The sequence below is a fragment of the Lytechinus variegatus genome, chromosome 6 (genome assembly GCF_018143015.1).
Source record: "Lytechinus variegatus isolate NC3 chromosome 6, Lvar_3.0, whole genome shotgun sequence".
Taxonomy (NCBI): Eukaryota; Metazoa; Echinodermata; class Echinoidea; order Temnopleuroida; family Toxopneustidae; genus Lytechinus; species Lytechinus variegatus.
The window spans coordinates 19,065,839-19,079,422 of record NC_054745.1 but is presented as its reverse complement, the minus strand read 5'-3'; the positions used below and the strand labels follow the sequence as shown (position 1 = coordinate 19,079,422).

Sequence of the window (13,584 nt, the reverse complement as noted above, 5' to 3'; positions counted from 1 at the left end):
AAGGCCCTCAAGTTCGTAAAGGGGGGGGGGGGGTCTCTCCACATGGCCAGTTACCCACGCACGCCTAGAAGAAGTGTCAAAAGAGACCCAATTAAGACACCGAGTCCTCTTTGGTGTTAGGGAATGGGTTGCCATTCCAATTACGGTTCTTCGGCAATCACCAAAAGGGATATATTATTTTCACTCGCAATCCCTTTCGGTTTTCAATATGCGAATGCCAGTTTTCTTTTCATTAGGAATATTAATTGTGTGATATCAAATATTTTCTTGAGTCGTTTTTGGTCATGTGTGTTCAATTATAGATCAGAATGACAATAAGGGTATCAATTTAAAGCCACTTTCGGCATGTCACAATTCGACGAACTGTCCTGCTCTCGGTGCCACTTCTTCTTTTCTTTTTTGTTATCTTCTTTTTCTTCTACATCTTCTTCTTCTTTTCTTTTTCTTCTTCTCTTATTATTATTGTTATTCTGCTTTTCTTTTTGTTATGTTCTTTTTTTTTCTTCACTTCTTCTTTTCTCTTTCTTCTTCCTTTTTTATTTCTCCTTCTTTCTTTTTATTCCCTTCTTCTTTTTCTTCTTCTGCTTCTTTTTCTTCTCTTCTTCTTTTCTTTTTTTGTTCTCTTCTCCTTCTACATCTTCCTCTTTTCCTTTTTTTTCCTCTTCTTTTCTTCTTCTTTTTCTTCTTCTACATCGTCTTCTTCTTATTTTATTTTCTCTCTTCTTCTTATTGTTATTATTATGATCGTTATTCTTCTCCTTCTACGTCTTTCTCGGGTCCCTACATAAGTCCTGTCCAGTGGAGGGTACAAAATACTTAGGGTGGCAGCTTTCCTGATGTGTATTTTCATTTTCCATGTGATGTGAGTGCAACAGTAGCAGAATTGATTTACCAATTTAGTCCTTTTTTGTTTTATTGTTTTTCGGACACCGATTACGTTTTCAAAGATATGAATTATAAAGGTGTGGCCTATTGTATGAAAATATTTTCTTAAAAAGTAATACAAATAAGAATGGTTAAAAACAATGTTTTTTTCTTAACAATTTGGATTCCAGCTTGTCATAATGAAGTTTCTCATCGTTGTGGCGCTGATCGCCGTAGCCATCTCTGGGTTGCCGAACGCTTGGGGCCAGTCATGTAGCTGCCCGGTCGGTTGGACTAGATTCAACACAGATTGCTATCAGTACTTTTGCGCTCTAAAGACTTGGGAGGACGCACAGAACGCCTGCGAAGCCCATGGTGCCAACCTCGTCTCGATCCATAGTGACTGTGAGAACGCGTTCGCCTACGATCTTATCGATTCATGCTCGCCCGAGGTGAGTAGACCTAATTCTTGCCATTTCAAAGGGATGGTCCGGGCTAAAACTATCTATATCTAAATAACTAGAATAAAATTCACAGAGCAAAATGCTGAAAATTTCATCAAAATCGGCGACAAATAACGAAGTTATTGAATTTTATAGTTGATCAATATATTGTGAAAGCAGCTATATGCTCAGGGTCATTCATATTCATTAGGTGGGCTGATGATGTCACATCTTCACTTTCCTTTTTCTTATGTTATTACATGGAATCATAAAATTTAATGTTTCAATTTTTGATGCATGTGTAAATGATGGGTCTCCCATATGATAAATTAAGTTGCAGCAATAGATAACTAATGCACTTAACAGTTGTCGATCAAACTGTTTTAGTTCTTGGTAGAAAATTTTTGAATAAACCTAATTTCATATAATGAAGTACAAAATAACAAATAGGCCCATTTGTTCGTTTGTATTTTATATGATATCATCAGCCCACCTAATGAATATTCATAAAGACATGCCTAAAACTGTTTCACCGGAATAATGCATATCTTTAAAATTTGATAACTTCATTATTTGTTACCCGATTTTGATCAAATTTTCAGCATTTTGCTCTATGAATTTTACTCTATTTATTGAGATATAAATATCTCCAGCCTGGACCATTCCTTTAAAGTCCTGCCTGGGTTACGAGGTGAGCGACCAACGGCGATTTGCCCGAGGGGGGAGGTGGCGGGGGGGGGGCACTTCCATTGACGAGGGGATACCATGCACGACCATGGGTTAAAAAAAAACACCCTCACGCTAAACACGCAGTTTCCATATTCTGAAAATGCACTTTTAACAAGTTTTGGCGTGTAAAACACCACCCTTAACACGTATTGGAAACAAAACGATACTCTTGGTAAGTATATTCCCTAATTGGACCCCTAAACAAGTAGAGCGAGTTTTCAATCGGTCGTCGGTTTACCTTTACAGCCTCACTTCCCCACATCTCGCGCAAATCGTACGCTAAACACGTAGTGTTGACTCATGGGGCAAAAAGTATAAAGTATTTTAGTCTTTAGTTTCTGTACCCTTGCATATTTGACCCTAAACACGTAGCTTTCCTAGCGAAAATACATACTCTTTTTTTTATTATTTTATTGTTTTTGACACCCTTAATACGTTACGTTCGTAACGCGCCCTTGAAAAAGGCATCCTTTTTACTTTTTTTGTTGGGGGGGGTCGCGCATGGTAACCACTTGTCAATGTATGTGGTCCCCCGGGCCGATTAGTAGCCTGCTCGGGCGCTGACGTAATCGAGCGGTTGCCGTCGAACAATTTAGGTAAAAAATTGAACTCGTTGGATCAAAGGCTGTCGAGCGGCCGCCCAGAGATCGGTCGATGATATCGCAGCGAATTCAAGATCGGCAGCGCGATGAGTTAGAAATAGGCTGTGGCAGGTAGGAGGCCGCTTAGGAATCGGTGGGTCATTTGTCTATTTATTAATCTTAAGCATTGCCAACCGATTTTTGCAGAAGTCGAGCGATGGCCTGTCGATTATCAATTACTCATGGCCAAATCTGGGTCAAATCGGGGAACTTTTCTGTTTGGCGTCCGGGCAGTGACAGGCTGATGACCCACCGATTTTTCATTAAACTACGTGCTAAATCTTGAGCAGTGACCAAGCGATGCCCCTAAAACGAGTGGTGCCCAGAAGGCCGCCGCTCGGTGCCCGGGCGATAGTGGCTGGAAACTAACCGCCCGGTCGCCTAGCAGGCTAATTGGGGGGGGGGGGGGTGTGACCTTAGCCTTATGTATTTCCCAGACAGTTGAGATTGATTTCAAGATCATGAGCTGATTCGTTGAACCTCTGCTGCTATAGAGATCTTTGTCACAATTGGCTATCCATAGTTAAACCTCTTATTTAGACAAGAGTTTAAAGTAAACCCGACTTCAGAATACGGGCTTAAGTGTTTTAACATCCATTCGTAATCAACGAATGTGTTATTTATGGAAGTTTTTATTTATGAAAATCTTCATGTTAAACAAATTATTTATACATTTTATTACCCATTCCCAACGAATAGACTGACTACGGGTTTGCCTGGATCGGGTATTCTCAACCATCCGGAACGGACTTCGAATGGTCGGACGGTTCTCCTACCGGATACACGTACTGGGCGTCAGGACAACCGGATAACTACAACCACGGTTACGCCACAGAAGACTGTGCTCACTTCCGCAATGATCCGGATGGATCCTGGAACGATTTTCCCTGCGACCGTGAACTCGGGTATATCTGCAAGAAGGCCATCTAATCGGTTAACCGCATTCGAACTTCCATCTCGCCTCTATTAGAACTAAGAATCCTAAAACATAATTGTCGTTTCTCTAATGAGACATGGCAGTTTCATGAATAATTCCCACGTTTTGTCGGTCAGTGTGTATCGGATTTCTCGGTCCTTCAAACTGATTGACAGCCAAATATACCGCAAATTACACTTATCTTAGTATTTGTATTATTTTGGTAAGAAGGGTAGCATACTGTGCTAATTTGAAAATATTCCTTCTTTTCGATATCCATTTCTTTGTGTAACAACATCACAATAATGTAAGTTTTACTTTCAAAGTTCATTGGTTTTTAAAAGGCAAACAATAGCTCTAAAGGATAAACTTCGGATTATTGTTTTCAATTTGTCTCCTTGCTTTCACTTTTTTTCAATTATTATAATTATAGCTGCCTTGCACATGTCCTTTCAAATCACTTTTATTTTCCCCGCGATCTTGTATGTTTTGTCCTAGTCTTCCTTTACATAACCTACTTTTTATCTTATTAGCGTCACAATGGTTAAAGAAAATAAGTACCTTATTTTTTCCAGATTCTGTTGGTTTGCTGTCGCTGTTTCATTCTGATTAAATACAATCTTCTAATCTAACGCCAGTGTTTTTATTGAATTCTTATTTATTTCTATTCAACGATGGTAGATTAAACGGGCTATCTTTGTTTTTCCGTGAAAAAAATGCTTAACAATATGTAAAGAGATACAAGGAGTAACATCTACATACACAATGAAAAAAGAAATCGTGGAATTATGGAAAAGGGATATATATATGTTCATATATTCCTTTTCTACAAATTCACAATTTTGTGTGTGTATAAATATGTAAATTATATGTGTGTGTGTATTGGGCTAGAGGGATGCGGAATTGGAGACGAGACCGTGCAAGAATAAGAGGAAGAATTTAGAGAAAGGGGGTGGGGGATAGAGAGACGCGCAAGGGGAGAGAGTCTGCTAGAATTATGAGGAAGAATTTAACGAGAAGGGACAAAGTAAGGGGGAGATGGAGGGATGCAGAATGGGAGTCAGGACACTGAAAGAATAAAAGGAAAATTCAATGAGGAGGGAAAAAGAGAGAGAGGGGGGGGGAATCTGTCTAACAGAAGCCATACCTATATCCGGCACCCTAAATCGAAATTCAAAATCTGTTCGATTTATTGTCTTTGATTCTGTCTAATTGCAATGACTTTGTTATTTAGCAAGCATGATTATTATCGTATTCTCGTGTCATTGTAAAGTATTTTATTCACGAGGATGGCCTATATCTGAACTGTTTTCATTTACAGATGTTAGTTACTAGATTCAAGATAAGCCCTTTTTATTGTTTACCTACATTACTTTAATTAATGACTGTCCTTCCCTTTCCCCACCAAGTTCTTCTCTTTCACACACAATTATATAGTTGTTACTCCATATCCTAATATTATGTAGGGGAGGGGGTCAACATAAAACCATGGATCAAGTAGCTCCATGATCAAACAGTGAAGCATTATAATTATATACAATGACGTGTGTAATAGTTCTAACATTTATCTATGTGATAAATCATTGTAATGTACGTACACCGTTAACAAAAACCTGATTTTACAGAAAAAAGAAGATTTTTCAAAAAGCAATAACAGAATCATTCTGTAAATTCATAAAACGTGAATTTTTCTGAAATGTAACAGAAGAGGTCTGTTTAAAAAGGGAGAAGGGGTGTTTTATTAAAGGAAATTTGTAAGGTTCCATACACCAAATACCAATTTCCAGTAAGTTTACATGATATAATGTAAGATTACAGTTGTTTTCGAGACTCTGCTGCAGGAACTTCTTTTATTTTAAGGATAATTTTTCTAACAGTGTATAGGCACTTCTTGTAATGCGAGACCAAGCAATTTATTCAATAATTAATTTGATAATAGGCAGTTTATGAATAGCGCATAATGTAATTTATTCCATCAGTCATTATATTAATCACTGAATCATTCCATCAACCATTCATCAATTGATCAATCAATGAGTCAATGCATCCACCAATCAATCCATCCATATTATCCTCCCATCCTTTGCAGGCGAGGCAAAAACAAAACAAAAATGAGAGTACAAACCATTAGGTACACATGATGAATTTTGAAGAACACTCCTTTTAATTAAACCACTGCAAACTCACACAGAATTTCGTATATTTTCGTGTATACCATGGGCATGATGGGTATGATTATATTGTAATGATTGTATAAATTTTTATATAGTGCATAAATAAACGAAGCTTGACACCATTAGTATTTTACAATTATTCTATTGAATATTGTTAATTCATATTTGCATTTGATAAATTTTAATCAGTTATTTATTTCAGGGGACTCACATATACAAGCGATGCTTTCCAGTGAGTTCCTTTTTTTAATTTCTGTTATTCATATTCTGATTTGTTCGTACTTATTTTGTAAATTTGTTTGAAATGAAGAAGAATAAATTCATTCAATCAATCAATCTGAATTACATATTCAAATGCATGTATTAGAATGAAATACATTAAAAAACCATTGGAAGTGTAATAGGTAATTTGATATCTTTCAATTTGCATTACTGAAATTCATCATCTTAACGGGAAGAGTTTACATTCCAATTTCTATTGATTTTAGTTTTTGATCCAGGGGCCTTATTTTCATGATTGTGGTTCTCCTGAATATGAGTGAAGCATGTATCATATCCGGGGGGGGGGCACTATTACATTGACGAGTGGATACCATGCGCGACCCAAAAAACACGTAAAAAGGATGTCTTTTACGTTCGTAACGTGATAGGGGTGTCAAAAACACAAAAATAATGAAAACAGGGTATCTATTTCGCTAGGAAAGTTACGTGTTTAAGGTCAAATTTACGGGGGTGATAAAATAAAATTAAAATGTTTTATAAAGGATGTCCTTTTTGCCCCAACACTACGTGTTTAGAGTCCGATTTGCACGAGGTGTGGAAGGTGGGGTCATACTAAACCAAATGATGGGTAAAGGTAAAACCAACGACCGAATTAAGGACCCGTGAGAAAACAATACAATATTCCTGTACTTGTTTAGGGGTTCATTTCAGGAAATACTTGCCGAGAGTATCGTTTTGTTCCCAATACTTGTTAAGGTTTCACACGCCAATACTTGTTAGGGGTGCATTTTCAGAATATTGAAAATACGTGTTTAGGGTGCTCATCGAGACCCCATGGTCGCGCGTGTTATCCACTCGTAAATGGAAGTGCCCCCCCCCCGGACCATATAGGTGAACTAAATACAATCCTGGGCCTATACGCCTGTCATACCTATTTTATAATTTTCAAGATAAGTTTTAGCGAGGGTTTTATGGTGGCAGTGCTAACAATAAGGCATACACTTTGAATACAGGCCCATACTTTGAATGCACGGGTCGTGTGGTCCAGTGATTACAGCATTGGACTCATAATCGCAAAGGTTGTGAGTTCGAATCCCCCACCCATTGTCTCCATGCACTTTGATAAAAAGAGTAATATCTGTCGACTATAAGGTCAGCCGCTATGACTGATTAACCTAGACGTAAAATGTTTCCTAATTAATATTGGTTATAATATACCAGCTTGGTGTTTTCCAGCAAAATGCTGCCCCGCTGAGTTCCCACGGGAGTTACCATAAACAGAAACAGAATAAAGTAATTTCGATTATTATTATTTTTTTATATATCAGGGGTATTAACCCCCGATTTATGTACGGTCTATACCACACAGTTTACGACTACTATAGATAAATCACACACATTCCTATACGAATAAAACCGTTACCATCTTTCTTATTACACTCTGATATGCTGTTCACATTGCATTTCCTTAACCCCATACTATTTCTTTTAGGATTAACACCGTCTTTCTTAACCCCATACTGTCTGCTTAGCCGGGGTTAACGCATTAACCCCGGACTATCCCACAGCTCATGAATATGGATGATTTTACCATACCGAGCGTGATTAACGTGCAATTCTGACTTCTGTGATTGGCTATTGCTTAGCCCCACTTTTCCTTAGCCCAGTTTCGTTTCACACCACAATAAGCCGGCTAACCCTGTTTTTTTTGCGGGGCCAGATAGTACCGTACTATCTACCGTGCTAGCCCACTTTGCTAAAACGTAGTGTGAAAACGAAGTGGGCTAAGCATAACATCGGGAAATTGTTGGGGCTAAGCCCCCCCCCCCCCCCTTAGCCCCACCAACTTCTCGGAGTCAAGGAAAAAAAGTACAGTGTGAAAAGCATATAAAAATCGGATTATCTATAACTGAGTAAAATAGAACATGCATGTGTTGAAGTACAATAGTGTGCATATTTTTTCAACATTTTAGTGTGTAGTAAGGAATCTCGACAGAGAAAAAAAAACTTATTTGTGATTGATTCCCTCATTTTAGTTCACAGTGATAGTTATATAAGGTCAATAGTTTGCAAAACGTTACTAAACAATGTAACAATAATCACAGCTCAGATTGACAATATCATTCATTCCATATACAAATCGAAACAATCAATTGCCTTTTGAAAATCTTATATGTACAATAGGTTTTCTATTAGTATTAGATGCCTGCTTATGTTCCCATCCAACATGTTTAACAAACTAAGTGGAAACTGCATTTTAAGGGAATGTTCACATTGACATCAAGGTGTTTTTTTTACTTTTTGAAGGTAGCGAAAAGGTTAAAAGAAGTGTGCCACTATGTAAAAATTTATTAACTGATAACTAAGAATTTTGAGGTGTAGTCTGAAGACGTCACATGTTAAGAGCCCCACAATCAATTTTGCCATGTTATCTACATTTCATTTGTATTTCCTTTATATTTGTAAGGGGGGGGGTATTCATATATCGCATATATTGACATATTTAAATTCATAGAGAATAATTATCTTGAATATTAGTGACGATAGTGTGCTTGTAAATTCCTTCTAAACCTTTCGGAGAAAAGGTAAATAGCTGTTAAGTATTGAATGAAGACTACAGAAAGTAACTGGGCGTTGTGGCGTGCGCCTGTAATCCAAGCTGTGGGGAAGTTACAAATTGATACAGAGGTTCGGGGTTCGAGCCATGGGCACGTCTTTCGGATGGTGACGTTTAAAAGTCGGTCCCAGACGTAAATAATCATATTTGATTGATACACGTCTGACAAAACTCAAATACACACACACACATCTTTGGCGCGAATATTCACTTCTGAATGGTACACGCCGTATAAGCTAAAACAACAACAACAACAACAATCTTCGGATCACAGAGACGCATTTGATGCGCAGAGTGCAAACATGAGGACATCAAAAGCGGACACTACTAAATATATCTGTGCTAAATGGCTTCTTGTTGTATTGTCCTGATAAGAACCCACTATTAAAAACATAGCAGGTGCTATTATAGTTGCAATATGTGCAGCTTACTAGTAAGTAACGTCACAAACTTCAAGAAAATCTGAAAAGTATATATGTTTATATATCATACACTGCAAAAACTCTGGTGTTGATTTAACACCAGCCCGGAATCTAAATATGTCCACACCAGAGAAATATTGAAACAACACAATTATGGAATAAAACCAATGCTGCTTTAAAACTAATTGGTGTTGTATAAACATCTATCTGGTGTTAGGCTATTAATACCCAAACCGGTGTAGTTTAACATTTCTCTGGTTTGGACATATATAGATTCCGGGCTAGTGTTAAATCAACACCGGAGCTTTTGCAGAGTAAATATTTCATCTTATGTCATAAGTCCTTATTCATATTTTACTAACTACCTTTTTCTTAGCTTAGTCACATCGGTTCTAATTGATATATTTTAACTTCATCAGTGAATTAAAAAATATGGCGTTTTGTCCTTTTATGTTTGATTGAAAATCTGTAAATATTTGACTCTGTATATTGTTTATCGGTAGTTTGTTAATGGAATACATGTATGAATAAATCTATTTAATCTAATCTATTCGTTCAACCTACTTCGATAATTTTAAAGAAATATTTTCTTTTTTGTTTTGTTTTGTTATTTACTGAAACCAAGTTGACGTCAGCATTAATATCGCTTCCCACATGCCTATATCTCTCCATGAAAATGGAGTCTTATTACCTTTGGGGCCCACTCAAGCTCGTCCAAAATAAGTACACCCGTCAGATCGGGTGAAAAAACGAGCATCCGCCCTCTCCTTCTGCGCGTAATTCAGCTCGCAAACACCGCCTTGAATGTAGTTGAAAGACTGGCACCCAACGATGTCAGCACACATCATAGCGCATCGTAATTGGCTCACCATTCGCTCAGTCTCCATCACGTGACCAACTAGACAGTAGCCAATCAGATTACGTCCATTGTTGTCTTTGCCTGGGAGGAACACGTTTGATTTGCTGATCTTGCGAAGTGGAGTTGCTCTGGGGGTAGCTGCATGCAATTAATCAACACATAGTAATGAAATAGTGATAAAGGCATTATTAGCAATGCGTGCCTGTAAATTAACCATTAACCATATTAGCAATTACATTAACAGTACGATTAAAGAAATGTAGTATAGTACAAATGTAATGGAATGCAAGCATGCACACGTACCAGAGCATAACTTAGTTTATTTGCGTCGATACATGCCAAACTATGAATTAGCATATCTGTTTAATCTATATGTGTCCTGTTACCTCCAAACTCATCAGTTAGTCACCAGAGAAGATACTTTGTAAATAGAGAAAGAGGGGGGGGGTACTTGATCTTCAACATGAAAAAGTTCCAAAATTTACCATTTTCATTGTTATAAATGTATTAATTCAATTAGTATAAGTTTGGGATTGCCATTTTTTTCAAACAATCTGCTTATGATGACAATCCTCCTGCAAATTGTGAACATCATATAGTTAATCATTTTTGTCTGGAATTATCTTTTTAGTCATCTTTATTTACAATTTATGCCAAAAATGTTAACATATTATGTTCATTATGTTATGAAAAATGTACTATACAAATGTTATGGATGCAGAAGAAACAATAAATCAAATCAAATAGCACCCCCCCCCCCCGATTCTCCATACATCTTCTAACATGTTTTTTTTTGTAACCGGACCTCGTGATTGAGTGAAGCTTGAAAGTGAAACCTCGTTTTCTCCTCATTTTTCCTCATTGTTTGAATGTCTGACTGAATTTCTTCCATGCACTTCAATCGAGTACGAGTTATTTTTCATCAATTTTAAAGCAGAGTGTACGATTTTATATGTTCAATTAAATCTCACAATAATTTTTAGCAATGTCTTGTTGACTTTGTGTGTCACATTTTCCAACAATTGTAAAATGAGATATTAAAAAACACGTCTACAAGTTTAACTAAACTCGATAAATAGAAATGAAAGAATAGGATAGAATAGGATATAAAGAGATCGAGAGATGGGGGAGGAAATTAATGATGTTAGGGAAATATATATAGTAAGATAAGTAGAGAGTGAGTGAGAGAGAGAGATCGGACATGCTGGCTCAGTGGTAGAGCGCCCGCGTCATGGACGGGAGGTCGTGGGTTCGATCCCCGGATGAGTCACACCAAAGACTTAAAACATGGGACCTTCTGCTTACAGCTGAGAGTGGCTACCCTGGGTAAAGTCATTATTATTATAAAGAGAGAAGGATAACGATGCAATAAGGGCATGCATTTAGTCGGTATTTGTCGTTGTTATTTTCCATGTATAATTTCTATGTCTAAATTGCATTTCTACTCTTAATATATTCACTGAACAAAAAAACACGTCTAAAAAGGTGTACATTTGTATTATTCGGGTCGCATTAATATTAATAATGATTCAATGCTTTTAATCCAATTGATATTTGCTGTCATTTTCAATGCAATTGCCCTACGCTATTTTGCTGGTGCCATGATGTATCACGTTCAAGAGAAGAGCAATCAAATACCGTACGCATTCTCGAGAGCTTAAAGGTCAAGTCCACCTCAGAAAAATGTTGATTTGAATCAATAGAGAAAAATCAGACAAGAATACTGTTGTAAAATGAGGTATTAAAAAACACGTCAACAAGTTTAACTAAACTCGATAAATAGAAATGAAAGAAGAGGATAGAATAGGATATAAAGAGATCCAGAGATGGGAGGAGGAATTAATGATGTAAGGGAAATATATATAGTAAGATAAGCAGAGAGTGAGTGAGAGAGAGAGAGAGAGAGAGATCGGACATGCTGGCTCAGTGGTACAGCGCCCGCGTCATGGACGGGAGGTCGTGGGTTCGATCCCCGGATGAGTCACACCAAAGACTTTAAACATGGGACCTTCTGCCTAATTCTTTTCAGGCGCTCGACGTATGGGAATGAAGAAGGGTAGTAACAGGGCCCGCTGGAAGAACAGCTTACAGCTGAGAGTGGCTACCCTGGGTAAAGTGTTATTATTATTATAAAGAGAGAAGGATAGCGATGCTATAAGGGCACGCATTTAGTCGGTATTTGTCGTTGTTATTTTCCATGTATAATTTCTATGTCTAAATTGCATTTCTACTCTTAATATATTCACTGAACAAAAAAACACGTCTAAAAAGGTATACATTTGTATTATTCGGGTCGCATTAATCATTAATAATGATTCAATGCTTTTAATCCAATTGATATTTGCTGTCATTTTCAATGCAATTGCCCTACGCTATTTGGCGGGTGCCATGATGTACCACGTTCAGGAGAAGAGCAATCAAATACCGTACGCATTCTCGAGAGCTTAAAGGTCAAGTCCACCTCAGAAAAATGTTGATTTGAATCAATAGAGAAAAATCAGACAAGAATACTGCTGAAAGTTTCATCAAAACGGGATTAAAATAAGAAAGTAATTACATTTTAATGTTTTGCTTATTTTTCACAAAATATTATAGTTATATGCACGATTTAGTCACATGCAAATGAGAGAATTGATGATGTCCCTCACTATTTCTTTTGTTTTTTATTGTTTAAATTATACAATATTTCAGATTTGACAACAAAGACCAACTTGACTGAAACATAAAATGTTAAACAATAGTTATTCCACATGTTCAGGGCGAAATAAAACTTTGTTTCGCAGGACAATGAGGAGAAAATTAGAATATTCCATATTTGATATAATGAAATACAAAAGAAATAGTGAATGAGTGATGTCAGTCCCTCATTTGCATACTGACCAGGATGTGAATATAACCATTTCGTGAAATTAAGCGAAACCTTAAAATGTCATAACTTTCTTCTTTTATATCCGATTTTGATGAAATTTTCAGTGTTATGCTTGTTTGATTGTTTTCTTTTTATTCAAATCAACAATGGTTGGGGTGGACTTGTCCTTTAAGTTGACAATGGAATTAAATGTAATGGATCGGTTTAGAGAGTTTCTATGTTTTCTAAATATTACTGAAGCTATGAAAGCAACAAACCACCATTTAACACCGCGTCTTTTTAGTAATCATAGTAATATAAATGAACCTAGTTATTAGTTAAATAGTAAAAACACGTTGTATTTATATCGAATTCTACAACATAGGCCTACTATTTTCGTCTCTTGTCTCAATCGTCGCAAACTAAAATGATATTTTCAGTAAAAATAACTTTAATAAATGATCAGATCGCTCGAGGTGTATCATACTACTATACATTTTATCGAATTATGGACTCTATAAGAACAAACATATCGACATGACTATTATATTGAGTCGTCATCTGGGTCAGTGTAGTGTCTTGATGCTCGGTCTTGGCCTTAACATGCTTAAGGCGCGTTAATGCCTACTCTTGCAAAGCCTTGGCCTCGAGGATTTTTAGCCTTGAAATTTCAAGGCTTTTTTAAGGCTTTTTGAATGCATTTTTCTTATTTTGAACCCATTTGCTTTTTGTAAGTAATTGCAAATGTTTCGATTGTTCTAATGACAATAATGGACAATAACACCAGTCGGCAGTAGAAGTAATTTTACTGGCAGTGTCATCAATTGTAATTATCACCATCATTAATAA

The 13,584-nt window shown here is 36.8% G+C and overlaps 2 protein-coding genes across 2 annotated transcripts in view; one reads left to right on the top strand and one right to left on the bottom strand.

The window, feature by feature from the left end:
• The first annotated feature begins 1,058 nt into the window (after positions 1-1,058).
• LOC121416554 (echinoidin-like) lies at positions 1,059-4,225 on the top strand. The gene is made up of 2 exons (XM_041610048.1): positions 1,059-1,316; positions 3,377-4,225. Exons 1-2 carry the CDS (start codon positions 1,065-1,067, stop codon positions 3,605-3,607), a joined length of 483 nt encoding a protein of 160 aa, XP_041465982.1. The 5' UTR covers positions 1,059-1,064; the 3' UTR covers positions 3,608-4,225.
• A 5,009-nt stretch (positions 4,226-9,234) lies between these two features.
• LOC121417617 (mucin-2-like) overlaps positions 9,235-13,584 on the bottom strand; it is a 37,096-nt gene continuing 32,746 nt past the window's right edge. The window contains exon 9 of the mRNA XM_041611352.1: positions 9,235-10,025. Coding sequence (XP_041467286.1) covers positions 9,733-10,025 — 293 coding nt within the window. The 3' untranslated portion in view covers positions 9,235-9,732. The remainder of the gene's footprint in view (positions 10,026-13,584) is intronic.

Coding starts and splice junctions, on each gene's coding strand:
- LOC121416554 (XM_041610048.1), top strand. CDS start 1,065: ATGAAGTTTCTCATCGTTGTGGCGCTGATCGCCGTAGCCATCTCTGGG. Junction 1,317..3,376: donor TCGATTCATGCTCGCCCGAG/GTGAGTAGACCT, acceptor CCCAACGAATAG/ACTGACTACGGGTTTGCCTG.